Genomic DNA, 18,397 nt, shown 5'->3' on the forward strand with positions numbered 1-18,397 from the left:
ATATCCTAACCCAAATGCCTAACTCCAACGCCTAACCCCAACACCTAACTTTAAACCAAACTCCTTACCCTACCCCTAACAACTACCCCTAACAGCTACCCCTAACAGCTACCCCTAACAGCTACCCCTAACAGCTACCCCTAACAGCTACCCCTAACAGCTACCCCTAACAGCTACCCCTAACAGCTACCCCTAACAGCTACCCCTAACACCTACCCCTAACACAATCTCCTAACCCTAACCCTAACACAATCTCCTAACCCTAAGCCTTAGCCCTAACCCTTAGCCCTAACCCTATCCCAAACTCCCAAGCCTAAAACCTATCCCAAACTCCCAAGCCTAAGCCTAACCCTAACTATAATAGTGCTAACCTTAACCATATTCCTACCGTTTCACCCTAAACCTGAAGTCTAACCTCTTACACAAACATTATTCCCTAACCCCTACCCTTAATCCTTACTGCTAACACTAACCCTACTACTAACCCTTACCACTAACCACATCCCTACCCATGAACCCTAAATCTAATCGTAATCAAATCCTAATAATAACCCTAACCCTACCCCTAACACCTATCCCTCAATCTAAACCTCTAATATTACTCCAATCACTTACTGTAATCCTAAAGCAAGGCTAAATCTAAGACCAATCTCTAACCCTAACTCTAACCCCAACTCTAAACCTAAGGCTCAGCCCTCTTACTCTAATCAGAAATCTATGCCTAAACCGAAAACCAAACTATGCCTCACCCAAAAGCCCTAACCTTAATTCTAACCCTAATCCTAATCAAATCCTGACCTTACCACTAGCTCTAACCCTAAACCGAACTCTAAACGTAACCCTAACCCTAGCCCTACCTCCTAAAACCAACCCTTAACCCCAACCACTTCCACTGACACTACTCTCTGTTCCTAACACTAATCAAATCCTAACCCTAATAAATGAACACCTAACCCAAACCCAAATGCAAACACATACCCGAACCTCAAACCCTAACTCTCAGACTAACTCCTAGCTCCTAAGTCTAGCACTAACCATAATTCCTAACCCTAAAGCCTAACTCTAACACATAACCCTAATCTGAAACATCATCTAACTGAAACACATACTCCTAACACTAACAGTAATTCTAACCCTAACTCTGACCCTTGCCCTACGTTTAACCCTATTTCTAACCTTCAATCTAACCCTCCCCCTTAAACATAAATCAAACCCGTAACCCCAAAATCTAACCCCACTCCCTAATTCCTAAGCCTAACCCTAACTGTAACTCCTAACACTTACCTTTACCCTAAATCGAACCCTATACCTTAACCCTACTACTTAACCATAACTTAAACCTCATATAACCCAATCACAAACTTCTAATCCTAACTCTTAATGCTATGCTCTAACTTCTGGCCCAAAGTTTAATCCTAACTCTAAGTCTAACCCAAAACCTGACCCATAACCCTCACTCAAAACCCTAACCATGCTCCCTAAGCCTATCCCAAACTCTAACCCTAACTCTATCCCCTAACCCAAAACCTTACCTAACACTAACCCTCAACCTTAACTAAAACCTAAACCTTATCTAAATGCTAAACCTAAACCTAATCCTAACCCTAACTCTAAATCTAACCCTAACTTAACCCTTAAAATAAGCCTGAATTTTTACCCTAACTCTAACCTTTACTGTAAATCCTAACCCTAAGTCTAACCTGGAGACCTAATGCTAATTCTAGCCCTAACACCAAACCCTAACCTAACCCTAAGCCTAACTATAACCGTAACCCTAAGTCTTAACTGCTTACAATAACCCTATCCTTAACCCTAATTCCAACTCTAACCACAAAAACAAAACCCTAACACTTTTTCTAAACCTAACTCCTAAACCTTAACTCCAAATCTAGCCTGCAAGTCTAAGTCAAAACCTTAACCCATACACCTTAACACTAACCCAAATCCTATCCCTAGACCTAAAATTAACTCTTTTCCCTAAGGCTAAGTCTAACCCTACCTCTAATTAGAACTCAAAAACTAATCACTAACCCTAACCACAAACCCTAATCGTAACAAAAACCCTAACTCCCTAACCCCTAAACCTACCTGTACTCTAAACCTAAACCCAACCTGAAACCTTACCTAATGCTAACTCTAACTCTACACACAAGCCCCTAACCCTAATCCAAGCCTCACCATACACCTTATCTCAACCTGACACTAATCCTAATCCCTAACTGCTTACTCTAATCCTGACCCTGTGCTTTACCCAAAGCCCTATCTTTAAATCTGACAAAAACTAGCCCCCTCTGATGCTAATACAAACGTAATCCTAACTCAACCTAACATATCCTCTAACCCTAGCCCCTAACACTGAAACCTAACCCTAAACACTAATTCTAACTCTAAACCTAACCAATATACACTTGCTAATCAACAATAACCAACAAATGATAACCCTAAGCAAAACTCTGATCCTAGTCCTAGCCCCTAACTCCAACTCTACCTCTAATTCCAACCCTTACTCTAACCATCGCTCTAACCCTAACTCTTATCCCTAACCACTATTCCAAACACTACTAGACCCCTAATCCTGACCCAAAACCCAAACTCTATTTCCCTCAGTTCCAAACCCTATCACTAACTACAATGCCAATTCCTCATCCCTAACCTTACCCTAATCCAAACCACTACCACTAACTCTAAACCTAAACCATAAACCTATCACTAACCAAAACTCAAACTTAACTCTGTCCCTACTCCTAACCCTAACTACTTACCATAGTAGTCTTCACTAACCCCTAACACTCATCTAACCCTAACTCTAACCCTAGCACCTCACAGCAAACTGTAGCTCTAATCCTAACCAATAAAATTAACTTTAACCCTAAACCCCTAACTAACTCAAACCCTCCACACTAAACCTAAACCCAAGCCTTCATTCTAACCCTTACCCACGATCCGTAACCCTAATGCTAAACCTAATTCTAACCCAGAGCAGCACTCTCCTGTCTCCTCCATTCTCCTCTTTTTCTTCCTCTTGAGGGGGCAGATGGGCTCTGTGTCCAGACAGGTCCTGGGGCCCGACACTTGCACCATGGGCCTCATCTTTCGGTGCTGACAGCTGGGTGCCTCCCTGCCACTGCTGGGACCCTTGCCTGCCACCTCCTTCCCCACAGGGGACACTGAGGCCTCCTGTGTGACACTCTTCTTCTTCCTTGGGGGCTGGAGACTCGATCCTTGTCCTTCACAGCCAGAGCACAGGGGCTGCTGTCTGCTCCACGGTGCTGCTTACACTGCCTCTTTTTGGAGGAACCAGGGGTGACCTGGCTGGGCTCCTCCTCGCTGCTGCAGGGAGGAAGGTGGTGCGAAGGGTGGGCAGTGGAACAGGTGGTCATGGCGGGGCTGGGAGCCAAAGGGCTGAGCTGAGGACGAAGCTGAAGGTCGGCTTTTCAGGATTTGCCTGATGGAGTGCAGATGAGGACAGCCTGCAAAACAGGAAAAGAGGCTGACATGATCTGAAGGCCAGGTCAGGAGCCCCCCTCTTCCTCCACACTCCACAGTGCACAAGCACAGCACTCAATTGCTACCACCTTAGCCAATCCAAGAGAACAGGAGAGGTGGCTGCTGAAATCACTCCCCCGGGCCACCTGTCATGTCAGACAGTTGCCTCATGGAGTACTGGTCTTGCTGCCGTTCAGGAGCCTGGGAGCGACTGGCACCACTTACCTCGACTTGCCAAAAGTCCAAGGAGTTGGGATGGGTGGTGTCCATGGGGTAGGCGTGCTTGGCAAACTAGGAATGAGGTGGTGTGCAATGGTCACTTCTGCTCGCCTTCCACAGGATGCTGCGCTACAGTTATTGACATGAAAAAAAAAACAACAACAAACTTGGTGATCTAAAGAAAAGAGGTTTCCATGAGCCAAGAGAAGAAAATAAGAAGGAGAGCCCAGAGAAAAAGGAAGGGTAAAGACACAGAAGGGGAGAGGAAAGTGGGGGTGGTCAACAAATCAGAAGTGTTTTCTGATTGCTTCTATCAGAAACGAAAAAAGGAAGGAGGGAAATTTAAACAACAGAAACCCCAGCGCACTGTCCTGAGTCCTGGTTGCACAGCGGTGCCCAGAGGGCCAGTCCCAGTCACTGCCTGAAAAGGAGGAGAGACTGCAGCCTCCAGCTGGGGAGTCATCTCCTCCCATCACCCCAGGGGACAAGATACCCAGAGACGATTGGCGAGGCCACCCCGCTCCAGGCACTGGCACCCCCACCCCTCTGTCCTGAGCAAGAAGACAGGAGGCGTTTCTCCAGCCTTAATCCGGGATGGGAACAACAGCAGGGACCTGGCCCTGCACCCCAAACCAGAGCAATTGCTGCAGCCCTGGGGCTGAGGGGCTCTCCCTGTCTGCCTCCAGCTTAGCAAGACACTCAGCATCCGGTCTACACTGTCCCCAACACAATCTCCAGCTCAGAAAACACAAGGCACCTATTGAAGACCCCAGGCAGAAGCTCAGACTCACTTTTTGGCACAAAACACCAGCTTCTTGGCTGGTAGCAGTGACATGGTGCTCTGGCCCTGAACAGCCTTCAGGACTCACCTGGTCTATCACTGGTGAAGACATGGGTCTGTTGGTCACAGTTTTTTTTCACCTGATCAGAGACGCTGGTCCCCAGAGATAAAACAGAGTATGAGCACAGGGCCACAGACTGCACCAAAGCCCTGAGCCTGCCCCCAGCCAGGCCCTGGCCAGCATGCCGTGAGGGACAGTTGCACTGTCCCACACACCACGGAGCCTCAATGGAGGAGTCGTGGCTCCTGCTCAGGCAACGGGCTCTGCTTTGCCAGACAGAGGCAGCACAACAACAGAAGCTGCTTCCCTCTTGCCTGCACCCTGCCTGACACTGGCAGTTAAGCAGCCTTGAGAGCAGTAACGGTGCAGCTGCAGGATCATCCCCTGTGAGAGCAGAGCTCCCCCCACCCAGACCCTGCCCCAGTACCTGATCTCCAGCGCCAGGTCCAGGAAAGGGTCAGAGGTCTCCCAGATGCTCCTGCACACTGAGAACTTCACTGCAAAAGCAAGAGCAATAAGCACACCCTGGCACAACACCTGCACCCAACACCAACCCAGCACAGCACAGGCAGCTGCCGTGTTCCCCTCTCCAGCTTTGGGCTCTGGGATGTCGGCACCAGGATTCACAGCGTGCAATTACACTGCGTGCTGGGACAGCAAGCGCTGCTACATAACTGCCAACATGGGTTCTTCAGCTGGTGGCAAAGAGCTGCGGCCCACAGCCAACAGCATTTTCCATCACCACAACACACGCCACAACCCACAGGAACCACAAGACTGACCAGCTGCAGCTCTGGAGAAGTTACACACACTCAGCAGTTTTCCCAAAAGGTTTTTACTGCAAGGCTCTCAGGGCAACCTCTGCCCTGAGACTCACAGGCCCAGGACCTGGCAGGCAGCGCTCACCACGGGAGCACAGGGATCTGCCAAAGATCTGGTGAACCAGCATGGTGGCCTGGGTCTGGTGATCCAACCTGGAGACAACAGCACCAGAGCTCACACTGCCCCTCCGCAATGGCCACCCCCGTGACACTCACTGTGTCCCCAGGATCCAAACCCATCCCAGTGGCAGCTCCTCTCTCCCTTCCCCTCAGGAGCATCTTGCCAACATTTATCCAGCACTTGCAGTGGCCACTAAGCAGGCCTGGAGCTGTCAGGAGAAAGGACTCCCTGGAGCTCACCCAGCTCTAAACTCAGCCCCGACCTGCTGCTGCCTCGGCAGCCGGCACTGCGAGCAGCGCAGAGATGGAGCAGTTGGCAAAGAGCTTTGCAAGGCAGAGCCCTCTGGGGCACAGCACTGAGGGGGACCCACTTTCCCTCTGCATGACTGAGCATCAGCCAAGAAAGCAGCAAGCTAAATTTCACAGGAACAGAAAATTAACATGTAAACGCTCATTTGTTCCAAGGTCGTACCTGTGGGATCGCCCCGAGGCTCACGGACGCACTCAAGTGAAGCACTCAAGTAGCGGCTGCCTACAGGGACGGCTGGAATCAAGCAGAAAGGAAAAGCGTTTCCATTTCACATTGTGATCTACCTTGTCCTCAGTGACCTACAGCGCCTGGACGGGGGTCAGGTAACAACATGGGACCCAGACGCATGCTGAAATTGCCAAAGCTGCAGAGGGGCTGCAGACCCCTTGATTGGGACCTGGCAGCTTTCAAACTACTGTGTCCAGGCCACATGCAACACCCCTCAAGGACCAGATGGACAAACACGGGGCCTCTCAGGGCCTTCTGACCAGGAGACCTCTCACACACACAAAAGGAAACCCACACTAACGTGGGAGCATGGAGCACCAGGGCAAAAAATGATCATCCATGTTTCTCCTAAATCAGAGCCTGCTGGCTACTGCAAGGCTCAGCTATTGCAAGAAAACCTTAACAAATAATAAAACAAATATTAACAAATGCAAAAGGCCAGTAATCAATGAAGACTGAACACTTACCCCTGTGATTCCCCCCAGGCTCAGGAACAGGATTACACCAAGAGGCTTGATCAGCATGGGCTGCAGGAACCAAACAGGGAGTCAAACACAGGTGGGGAGCTTCCATAGCATGTTGTGATCTCCTGCTTCCTCAGTCACCTGCTGTGATGGGAGAGGGTGAGGTAATGACACAAGACACATACAAAGGTGTATGTTCCCACAGCTAGAAACAGAACACAGGTGACCTTTTTGCTGAGACCTAGCAGGTTTTCAGGCAAATTGATTATTCATGACTTGTCTGCGTAATACCACCAAGGCACAAAAAGCTTTCGGAAAGCCTCTGAGATGATCTTGGGTACAATCACACATGAATAACCTATTAAAATGCCAGTGTTTATTCCCTCAAGCAGACAGACAGTGACAACTTACCCCTGGGACAGCCCAAGGCTCCTAACCAGGATCCAGCTGAGAAGCTCGATCAACTCTGCCAATGCCATGTCCTGGAGTCAAGCACAGATCAGAGAGGTTTCCAGGCTCACAGAGCAATACTCCTGCATTTCAGGTAAAAGAGGACATAAACAAGAGAGAAAAAACAAAACACAACACAACATATTGAGGGCAACAGTGCCCATATATTGCAGAAAAATAGCCGTATTTGGGAAAAAAACCTGGCAAAATGGCAAAATATTCCAAATATTTGGGGGCTACATTGGTCAATAGAGGCAAAAGAATCTGAGTATTTGGGCAAAAAGTGGCCCAAAGAGGCAAAAACATCCACACGTGGGTGCAAAGCTGTCGGCAAACATGAAAACATCCCATATTTGGGATCACAGTGCCTATATCAGGGGAAAAAATGGGCAAAAGCACCTGAGTATATCGGGTAAACAGAGCCAGAAAAAACAAAGCACCACTAGATCTGAGCAAAACTGGCCAAAAAGGGGTATAACATCCCCAGGTTCAGGGTGAAACTGGACCAAACAGTCAAAGTATGCCCAGATTGTGGTAAAAAATGGCCAAAAATGGCCCAAACACACCCAGATTTGGGTATAAACGAAACTGGAAAGCCAAAGAACTCCCAGATATAGGCAGAAACGATCCCAAAGGGCACAAATGTGCCCAGGTTTAGCTCAAAAGTGGCCCAAAGAGCCAAAGCAATCCCAGCTTTGATTTGAAACAGGCCCAAAGGCTCAAAGCGCGCCCTGGGATGGGTCCGTGTGGCACGAGGCTGGGGGGCAGGGAGGGCCTCACAGGGACTCAGTGCTGGTTTCTGCCCCTGTGCCAGCACTCCCAGCCCCTGCTTGCCCAGAACTTGCCCCTGAGGCAGCCGCAGCCCCTCTCCCCTCCCTGCGCGCTGTCTGCCCCCTGCCCACACCCTGGTGCTGCCTGGCTCGCCCTGCCCGGCCCAGCCCGGCTGCTCTCCCGGGCCCAGCCCCAGCCCTGGCCCCACTGCTGCCCTGCTGAGCTGCTCGGGGCTGGGTGCTGCCCCTGCCCGCCCACCTGCTCCCTGCGCTCGGCTGGAGCAGCCTGGGTGTCCCGGGCTGGCAGGGACACCAGGAGGAGGAGGGGGGTGAGGACCATGGCCGCCACGCTCGCACCATGATGCTGCTGCTGCCAAGACACAGCACAGCATGTCACCATGGGGCTCTGACACCATAGTCACATTGGAATCACCAAATCTGCACACTACTGCACGTCCTTGTGCTTCACGAGCATGGAAGGAACACAAGTGGAGAAGGAAGTGGAGAAGGGTGCACCTATTCTGGGAGGCAGCGCTGCCTATGAGAGTGCACAGGCTCTCACTTCTTGCTTCCCAGAAATCAATCAATCAATCAATCAATCAATCCCAAAAGCTCCATATTAAGAATAAATAAAAAAAAAGAAGAGCCAACTTCAAGGGTCTTTACTTGTAGCTATTTTTGTCAGGCAGCTCTCTAGGAAGAAACTAGCTTTTCCTGCTAGTTTTACCACAGCTTCAATGCCTTTAAAGCCATCACTTCTGACCTCTGCTGCTCCAACACAGCCTCACAGCCCAGCAAAATCATAGCGCAGGCAGAAACCTTCACCATACAAAGATGGAGACAGTCTGGAATACGTTACTCTCAAAAGCAGACATTGCAAACTACCCTTGTTCTTGCTTACCAAATTCAGACAGTGTAAGAAAACAACAACAAGGAAGCAAGGTTCTTATTTTATGCACCCCATTATATGGACCATTCAACATCAAGTCCAACCAGAGTCTGAACCTCCGAATAAGAAATACCATCTTAAAATATCTAGGAAAATGAAGGGCTTTGAAGTTTCAACATCAAAAAATGTTCACAAAGGCACTGCCATGCAAGTCCACACCCCTGATCACAGACCACCTGCCCTGGTACCAAAGGCAGTGATGTTCTCAGCTGATTCGCAGCCACTGACATCTGGAAAGCAGCACAAAGTCTCATGTTCTTCCTTGCCAATCATGTAGTTTGGAACTGAAACAGGGAAGTAAACCATCTACGGTCAGTCTGTTTTCATTCGAGTACATCAGGACAAGTTCAGTTCACATTCACCAGGAATCACAGCAGGTCCCACCCGTCCCTGCAGACCCCAACACCGCTCCTGTGCAGGGTCCCGAGGAGCAGTAAGCACAGAACAAGAAACCTCCCTTCCAAGGAAGGCCCACAGCTGCTCTTCCAACAAGCTGCATAAGCAGCAGCTGAGAACAACCTCTGCTGTCTGCAGAAGGAGAGCAGCTCCTAAATGATCCCCAGCCCTACAGACACAGATCTTCCCCAGGGCACTGATGAGGAACCACCAGAGTGCAGGGACACCTGGTCATTCAGTTGAAGCTTCTGGGGAGAAGGACAGAGGACTAGCAAGAGACAAATCAGACAAGAGAGAAGACAGAGGAGCTGAGAGAGAAAGAAACACACAGGGAAATGGATGGAGAGATGGAGGCAAAAAGGGACAATAAGCTGTGATGAGACAGGGAGGAAGAAACAGCAGGGCTGATGGGCAGGACAGAGGGATGGGGAGGGGGGACGAGGAGAAGCAGGAAGGGGCTAGAGAAAGACAGGGAGGGGGATGTACAGATGGAGAGACAAAAAGAAAGACAGGGAACAGAACAAAGGGAATGAGAAATAAAGCAAAGTTGGGATCCAAATGAAGAGACTGGAAAGGGGAAACATGCAGCAATGAGCTGGAGAAAGAGGAAAAGAGGGCTGAGGAGCAGGAAAGAGGAAGAGAAGACAAAGAAAAGGCAGAGCCAGCTGGACAGGGGCGATATAGTGAGAAGGGATGGCACTGGGAACAGGGATGGAAGACAGAAGGAAAACCAGGACAGAAAGACATCAAGAAGGAAGAGGGGCAGTAATCTGGACAGAGCTGGAGAAAGAAGCAGCAGGGAAAGACAGGCAGAAAAACAGAAGGGAAGCAGGAGAGAGAAAGAACAATAAGGGTTGGGGGCAGGATAGAGATTGGGGAAAAAATGCTGGGGCGGGCAGCAAGATGGAGAGGGAGTAAAAAAAGAAGAGGGGCAGGAATAGGTGCAGGGAGCAGGACAGAGGAATACAGTGAGAAATGATGGGGCAGGGAGCAGGACAGAGCAACAGAGCAGAATGGTGACAAAGAGAAACCAGGGATGATGAGAACCACAGAAGGGTGGAGACAGAAAGGGAGATATGAGAAACCCTGCACAGAGGTGGAGAAGGGTGGAAGAAATGGTGAGGAAGAAGCAGAGAGGGACAGAGAGAGAAGAGATGAAGAGGAAGAAGGACACAGTAGGAAAGAGGAGGGAGCAGGGAGGGACTGGAGCACAAATCAGGATGAAATGGCCCCAAGGGCCCAGGACTCACCACAGTTCCTGCTCTCTGCACTGCCAGGCAAGTTGTGGAGTTCAGGCACTTCTGTCTGCCTGTCTTTTCCTCCCCTCCTATTCTGTAGCTCCAGTCGTTTGTCCATCCTGCACCTAAGAGAACACATCGGTGTTTGACAGCTCTTACAGCACGAGGCTTCCCAGGCGCACACCACACACACACATACTATACGGCCGGACAGTAATTGTCCTCACTTACACAGACCCTGCGGTGCACGTTTGTGATCTGCTCTGCTGAGGCTGCTCACAGGGACTCTTCCTCACCCAGAGGGGCAGCTGTCTCTGGTGCAGCTGCAGCAGCAGCTGTGGGGATCCCCTGCACTTCACCCTCCAGCTGCTTCCCCTTCTCCTGCTCTCTCCAGCTCCAGCCCCAGCTGCTCCTCTCCAGCAAGTGCCCCCTGCCCCCTCCCCCACCCACGAGAACAAGGCCAGAGGCAGCAACAACATCTCCAGGGCCCCAGAGGGAGAAAAAGGGCCCCAGGGCTGGGTCGGGCGCTGCTCGGCCTCGGGCAGCTCCCCGGGCACCATGGTAAAACTCACCCTGGCCGCCTGCAGAGCAACCGCCTGCTCAGCCTGGGCTGCGCCACCATTGGTCGGGATGGCTGTCAGTCTCCTCCCCTGAGCTGCTCCTGCAGCTGATTGGCTGCCTGGGCAGTGACTCTATCCTGCTTTGGGGCTCACCCTGCCCTGAGGTGATACTCTCTCTGATTGGCTGCCTGAGGGGTTACTCCCTCCACAGTGTCCGCCTTCCCTGAGCCGCTGTTTTCTCTGATTGGCGGTTTCGGATTTCCCACTGGCTCCCCCCACCAAATGATTGGTCAGAACATTTCTCAGTCATCCCTGTGCTGCACTCCCATCGGGTGTGATTGGTGCAGCCAGCACAGCCCGCCCCTGAGCCCTGCCCAGTTTGTTCAACTGTGGCCAACTGTCCTGCAGGTCTCAAAGCTCGATTGGCTGCTTACATTTCAATCACATGACTTACCCCGCCTCCTCAAATGTGATTGGCTGTATTTCATCCGCTGCCTGTCCACACACTTCCGGGCGGTTGTTACCAGGCAGCGAGCTCCACCTGAAAATGAAGCAGTGGTCCCTGACCAAAGGCCGTGGGTGATGAAAGACACGTTGGGACCCTAAACATGAGGATTTGGCCCCAAGAAGGAGGCTCTGGGCACTCAGAAGGATGGGCAGATGCTCCAGATGGCGCTTTGGGTCCTGCACACGAGGGCACCCTCTTGGCTCCCACCCGAGCTGGGTTTGGTGCCCGTGACCCCAGGTTCCAGCTCTGCTGTGCTTTCTGACCTCATGGGCCCTCTTGTCCTGCCAAACTTCTGCTGCCAAACCCTGCTGTAGGAAACAATCACCTTGCCAGTAGAACAGGCCTGGGCAGGATCTCTCAGCAAAGCGTATTTTATAAACTATTTTGCAAGACCAGGTGTTCTACCCAAAGACAGCACAGGGAATGGAACAAAAAGCCCCCGCTTACACATCCACCGATCCCAGCTGCACATTCCCTCCCCTGCTCCCCGTCGGTTGGTACTGCAGGGTTTACAGACTCCCCAGGGCTTGCCTCAGTTTACCTGTCTCATTCTTCTAATTAACAACTCTCTCACCTTATTGATTTATTTAAAAGCTGGATTCCTGGCTCTTTGGTTACCCTTCCCCCTAGATTAACTTTTTAAATACAGTAATCAGTTTGGATTCCGGGATTATTTCAAACGGACTCTGTTTTCCATTAAGGATTTGTGGGCTGATGTCTCTGAGTCCTTCCCCTGCTGGGGTCAGGTGCCAGATCAGTTCTAAAACAACATTCCCCCTTGCAATGGCTCCTTACATCTCCACACTGAAACAGAAGAGAGGGCAAGATGGGCACACACAACACACAGCTCCCAAAACCCATCACAGAGACTTCTCAGAATGGGGATTTCTCCATTTGCCTCAAAACCCACAGAGGAGCAAGCACCCCATAAATGACACACACAAGGCCAACAAGAGTTTGTTTTTAATGGTGGCTTTGGCTTTTCTGCCCGCTGGTGCCCAGTGAGTGTTTCTGAGCAGCGATCCCAGCCGTGGCACGCAGGTTGCAGCTCTTCCTCCAGGGGCCTGTGGGCAGGCGGGCCGGCCGGCAGAGCTGCCCCTGGCTCTGGAAGGGCTCTCTGAGCTCTTCCTGCCAGAGGCAGCACTGGCTGCGGTTGCCCTTGGGGCAGCTTGGTCCCTGCTGGGGCAGCTTTGCTGCTTCCTGGACTCTTCCTCCTCCTCTTCCTCCTCTCCAGCATCACAGCCGTCAGATGCTGTGTCCTCCCTCATCCAGGCTGCAATCTGCCGCCCGTCTTCCTCATCTGCATCTCCAGGGCACTGAAGCCGTCCTGCCCCTCCTCCTCCTCTGTGCTGAGGGGTCACAGTCTGTGATCTCCACAAACTGCCTGCGGAGATCATAGCCGCGCCACGGGGATCTGCTCCGCTCCCTCTGCCTCAGCTGGGTGTGCTCCCGAGCAGCTTTGGGTGCGGAACGACACCGGGAGCTGCCGCTGGAAGGCCCTGGAGCTGCATCATCCCTTAGGGCTCGGTCACACCGTGGAGGACTTGTTCTCCAGCTCCGTGTCCTCCTTGCTGAGCGATGCTGGTCTGTGATCTCCAGAAACCGGCTGCGGAGATCATAGTCCCGCCGCGGGGATCTGCTCCGATCTCTCCGCCTTGGCCGAGTTTGCTCCTGAGCAGCTCTGGGGGCAGGAAAAGAATGGGAGCTGCTGCTGGAGGGCACTGGAGGTGCTGGTGCAGGCTGGGAGCTGCTGCTGGAGGGCACTGGAGGTGCTGGTGCAGGCTGGGAGCTGCCATTGGAGGGTCGTGGAGCTGCCTTGTCCCTGTGAGCGCGGTCACAGCTCAGGGGACTGGTTCTCCCCCTCCTCCCGTCTGGGTGTTCATAGTCCGCGGTGTCCACGACCCAGCTGCGGAAATCGTTGCCCCAGTGCGGGGATCTGCTCCTGGGCCTCTCCCTGGCACCGTTGTCCTGGCCGTGGGCAGAAGGGCTGAATCCTCGCTCCTCTTTGCTGCTGTCCTCTCGTGCAGAGTGGAGCACACGCTCGCGGGGGTGACAGCACAGCCTGAGACAGCCGTGGAAGAAGCGACGCAAGCAGGAGCCCAGGGAGGAGATGCTGTTGATCCTCCCTGGCCAGATGGGGTACAGCCAGCCCACAGATGCCTCCTGGGAACCTGCCCGGCTTTGCTGGCTGGTGCTGGCTGGTGCGGGGGAGCTGCTGTCCTCTGGAGAGTCCTCCATGCCCCCCGCCATGTCCTGCAAAGAGAGCTGTGAGAAGCTCCTGCCCTTTTCTCCTGACAGGACCCACCAGTGGGGAACCCCCAGAAGCTGTCAGGGGATAGCTAAGGGCCTCCCAAAGGCTCCTGGAGGCTGCAGGGGGGCCAAGGAGGACAAATGGGATGGATCCAGGTGGGGTGCTGGGAGAGGGAGCCGTGCTGCAACTGTGCAGAAAGCTGCCGTGTGGGAGGGAAAAGAGAGCGCTGCCAAGATCCCCAAAAAAACCCGCTGTCCCTCTGGTGCGCTGACCACCTCCCCACAGCCACCTTAGTCCTACGGGGCAGATGCTGCTGTCCCACAGAGCCCACCTGCTTGCTACCGGCCACCCGCTGACTGAGGAGGGAACGGGCTTCTGATGGTACTGGTGAGGAAGAAGCCTTTTGTCCAATTTCCAAATCGGAGCACCTGGGGAAAAAAGGAGGGATCTCTGTTGAGGGCTGTTCTTGCAGCCTCCTCTGGGTTCCGGCATTTTCTTGGAACAGTTTATGTGACAGAGAGAAGATGCAACTGAGACCACAAATGGGAAATTTGGTTGGGCTGAAGGATGCAGGTGGTAATTGTCTGCTATGACAGAAACACTCAGGAGGACGAGAAGAAAAATAACAAAGCCAGGAAAAGGAAATGTGTTCTGAACACAGTTTAAAACTTGTGATTACCTGATGTAAAACAGTAAATAGGCTTGCTGCCTGAGGACTCTGTCACTGTTGCAAAGATCCACAGACTTGTCGTTCATCTGGTACCACAGTCCATCACTGGCCTGCAAAGAAAACGTCGATATCTGGAGATGAATGGCACTGCTTCTGCACAAAACACAGGCCAAAAACTGCCGAACCAGGAGTGTTCAAAACATATGCATTCCAGCCCCTGCGGAAACCTTCTCCCCTCAAATCCTTGGCTGTCAGGAACATGGCAGGAAAGTCAGTCTTCCCCGGGATACATTTTTCCTTTGTTCAGAAGGAAGTCGCTTTTCACCTTTATGTAGCAGAAGTAGTGTCCTGCGCGGCAGCTGTCACCTCCGTGCACCAGGACGGCGTATAAGGAGTAGAGGAGCGGTTCTCCGGCTGCCTGAGACATGTACGGGCGAAGATCCAGGTACTGGGGATACTCCACAACCTACGGAGAGACCAGGAGGGCTCAGCAATGATCCTGGAAACCTTCAGGACACAGCAATATGTCACGAGTTGGGTGGCAGGAAACTCATCCGGACCAAAGCAGCTCTGTGGGAGCAGAGGACACACTTGTCTTCCCACGGGAACTGTCCCCAGAAGGGAACGCGAAAATCTCAACATGAGCAGCTTGTGACAGGGCGTCCGGCTTTGGGAAACCCGCTCCAGGAAGAGAACGTTGCACTCCAGTTGTGCACACACCTTGCTGATCTTGTCGCCGGTGAAAGCTTCAAACCTCTTCAGACACACCGTGAGAACCTTGGGCGCGCGATGGACTGTGAACCTCTTGGAGGCGGCAGTCATCTTGTCACACCTTGAAAGCCAGGACAGAGACAAGGGCTGAAACACACTTTTTTTTCCCCCAAAGGCCAGACAGCCTTTCATGTCTCACACATCCTTGTGCTCTTTTGAGGCTATTCAGTACCATAACGCCATGTTAAAAAACCTGCATCTCATTACTGCGCCTTAATCCAATGTTAAATGCTCACTTGTGCTCAATGACACCTTCGCACAGGATCTAGTATGAGTACATCATCAATAATAGCCTTACTTGCTACATTTAAAGCAGTTTTCACCATCCAGGTGCTCAGGTTTCACAAAGTCTTCCAGAGCTGCGGTGACAGATGTGGCTGCCTGGAGGGGTGAGAAGGGAGAGCCCTGAGCTCTGGGAAATTCCCACGCCCAAACACTTACGAGGAGTTTACGCAAAAAAAAAACAGCTCGGTGAGGCTGAGGAGACCCACGGTGAACCCGCAAGCAGTGCCCGGGAGGCAGAAAGAGGGTGTGATGCCGAACATCTCCTTCATTTCCCAGGGATTCCCGGGGTTCTCCAGAGCCACCTCTTTGTGGCACCGCACAGTTCAGCTCCGATGGGTATGGGTGTCACCAGTGATGGAAACAACACCCCCATGAGCCTGGGAGCCAGACGGGTGTTGAGGGAGGGCAAGGGAAGAAGGAGGAGGGTACGTCACAGTGCAGAGAGGGGCACGTGTGCCTGTCCAGCTGAAACCAGCAGCAACAGGGAGACCACTGCCGTGGCCCCTGCAGAACACAGTCCGTTCCACCTCCCGCCCACCACCAACCTCTCTTGTCAGATGCATTTGTAAGCCAGCTGTGTGGAATCTGGAAAGCTACAGGGGCCTTGGGACATCTTGAAGCACAATTACAAACTCTCTTACTTTGATATCCAGAGGAACATCCAGGAAGGCCTCGTAGGAATCGGAAACCGCTTGGCAGCTCCAGCATGTGACTGGAATGCAAATGGAAATGCTCAGTGACAGGGGAAGTCGACGGACTGTGCCGGGTTACGCTCTTCACACCCACTGCGCCAATCACGCCATCGTCTGTTATCACAGGCAGACAGGAGGGCACAGACGATTCCAAGGAGAGCAATAGCTGTGGAAAAGTACCTCTGGATCTCAGAAAGCCCCCAAAGATCTGATGGACGACGGTAGTTGCTTGAGAGGAGATGTCCAAGCTGCAAACCAATGGGAAGGCAGAGTTATCTCCTCCAAGAGTGTGGTTTTGCCTGAAAGCCCTGGCCATAGTTTTCCTTGAGGGGAGGACATCAAGGACTCCAAAGGGCTTGGAAACACTGGAAATTTGCTTGCGCTTACTCGCTGTTTCCGCTCAGACAAGCTCTCTGCATGGCATCCACGGTGCAGCGTAAGAACTCGTGGGCGTCCTCCTGCCTGCCATGCTGGAAATTTTCTCCTATTTCTAAGAAAGAAGAAGTTACTAGTTCTCTCCTACAAGAACGGCATCAGTCATGTCACAGCACCTGCACTGACTCACCTGTGAGAGCATCGACGACAACCCAAGGCTCGATGGCACTGTCTGAGGAATGCAGCACCTGTTGAACGTGCACTTCCATGCTGCACATCATGCAGAAGCCTTCCTGGCCACCTGGGGAGGGAGGGAAGCTCCTCAGGTTTGCAAAATATCCACAGCCATGGGAAACCTAATGGGGGTCTTGCAGTTCTAAGAATTCTCCATTCCTCCCAAGGTGCCCAAGTCCCAACAAGCCCGGGACATTTTAGTGCACAGAAAACTTTCTTCAGAGGGATGCTGAACTGACGGAAACTTTCTGTGCAATAAGCAAAGGAGTTTAACTTGCAGGAATAGGGACCAAGAGCCTGCGATAGAAAGAGGTGCCTTTCTGAAGATGAACACATCCAGATAGAAGAAGCTGCTTCTAGGCTTGAGTGTTCAGAGAACACCAACTCAGGGAGCTGACAAAGAAGGGCCACCTTTCTCCTAGATCAGCATCCAGATTCTGGGAGCCCCTGGGCTCTGCTCAACAGATGTACAAGGAATGTTCCCAAAAGTACTGACAGGCCCGGCTGTGCTCCCCAGAGAGCAGGTGGTTGGCCAGAGGCGGGGTGTAGGTCAGGCACTGCAGGACGGAGTTGAGGAAGCACGTGTTGCCCAGGTTGTGCAGTCCCGCTCCAGCTCTCTGGCTGTGCTGCCAGGCCATGCAAATCTTCTCTGGGGGAAAGAGGATCCTCTGCGGCGGAGCCATTCCCTCAGCAACGACTGCCAAGAAACCACATTGGAAGAGAGATGAGTCCACGTTCTTGCACAGAAGCATATTTAAAAGTTGAGTTCTGTACAGGAGCACCCAGGAAAACAAGCTCTAACCTCCCACACAGAAACACTGGGGGAAGCCTAACACTGCTCTTGAAAGTTCCTGGTCAAGGAAAATATCGTGTTCCCCTGCTCACTTTGTCAAAAGTGCAACAAATCCACACTCTGACTTCTGTGCCCTGACCAACCTTCCTTTCCCTCTGGAGTCTTGACCTGGATCAACCCCCGGCACAGCCTCCCCGTGCGTGTCAGGGCTGGAGGGTGCCCGGCAGACGGGCTGCGATGCTGGAGCCAGGCAGGACACCGAAAGGCGCAGTGCAGCGGGTGAGGAACTCGCTTCAGATGGGCAGGAAAGGTCCCCGTCCCACAGCACGGTGCCTCCTGCCCGCCCAGCTGCCTCTCGCTGCCCGTGCCCTGGAGCAGGAGCTGGGTCCCCTCTGCCCGCAGAGGCTGTGTTGGGGCCGGCTCCCAGCTCGGAGCAGCCCTGGGCTTCAAGCAGCATCATGGCCAACACCTGTGGAACCCCCTGCCAGCGTGCAGGGAAACGTGACCCTGGTGTTGAGCAGGGAGCGCTCGCTGGCCCCCACCCTGCCCAGACAATCAGGGCCCCTCACTCACCCATCTCCAGGGTCTGGGCCATGCACAGCTCCTGGGGCTCTGCTGGAGAGCTGTTCTCCTGGGGAGCCCTGTCCTCCTCCAGGGCCACCATGGGGCAGCTGAGGTGTTTGTCTGCCATCGCGTGGGTTTGGAGAAAGAAGTATAGGTGAGGAATGGGGAAGATTTGGTGAAACGCCACGAGTCTGCCAAGGGCAGCCGGGAAAGACCTGGGCTGCGCTTGGGGAGTCCTCAGCACAAGTCTGCCGGGGGCAGAGGGGAGTCTGCCAGGGGCAGCTAAAGTGAGGGTATGGTTGGACTCGATGATCTTAAAGGTTCGCTTCCAACCAAAAAGATTGTCTAGTTCTCAAACTCAATGAGAGACGTGGGCTACGCTCGGGGGCTCTCGCCAGCTC

General features: G+C 52.5%; 1 protein-coding gene and 1 long non-coding RNA gene across 2 annotated transcripts; both read right to left on the reverse strand.

Moving 5' to 3' along the window:
- Positions 1–6,909: 6,909 nt before the first annotated feature.
- On the reverse strand, positions 6,910–10,681 carry LOC139829604 (uncharacterized). Its single transcript, XR_011742150.1, has 3 exons — positions 10,525–10,681; positions 10,306–10,418; positions 6,910–7,023 (listed from the first exon to the last, which is right to left on the reverse strand). It is a non-coding gene; the product is annotated as an uncharacterized lncRNA (long non-coding RNA).
- Positions 10,682–12,878: 2,197 nt separating this feature from the next.
- LOC139829555 (ubiquitin carboxyl-terminal hydrolase 17-like protein 6) lies at positions 12,879–18,027 on the reverse strand. The gene is made up of 13 exons (XM_071817716.1): positions 18,006–18,027; positions 17,136–17,336; positions 16,596–16,706; positions 16,418–16,520; positions 16,211–16,278; positions 15,980–16,050; positions 15,352–15,434; positions 15,003–15,114; positions 14,608–14,748; positions 14,292–14,392; positions 13,944–14,040; positions 13,323–13,614; positions 12,879–13,042 (listed from the first exon to the last, which is right to left on the reverse strand). Exons 1-13 carry the CDS (start codon positions 18,025–18,027, stop codon positions 12,879–12,881), a joined length of 1,566 nt encoding a protein of 521 aa, XP_071673817.1.
- Positions 18,028–18,397: the final 370 nt, after the last annotated feature.

The sequence above is a fragment of the Patagioenas fasciata genome, chromosome 21 (assembly GCF_037038585.1).
Source record: "Patagioenas fasciata isolate bPatFas1 chromosome 21, bPatFas1.hap1, whole genome shotgun sequence".
Lineage (NCBI taxonomy): Eukaryota > Metazoa > Chordata > Aves > Columbiformes > Columbidae > Patagioenas > Patagioenas fasciata.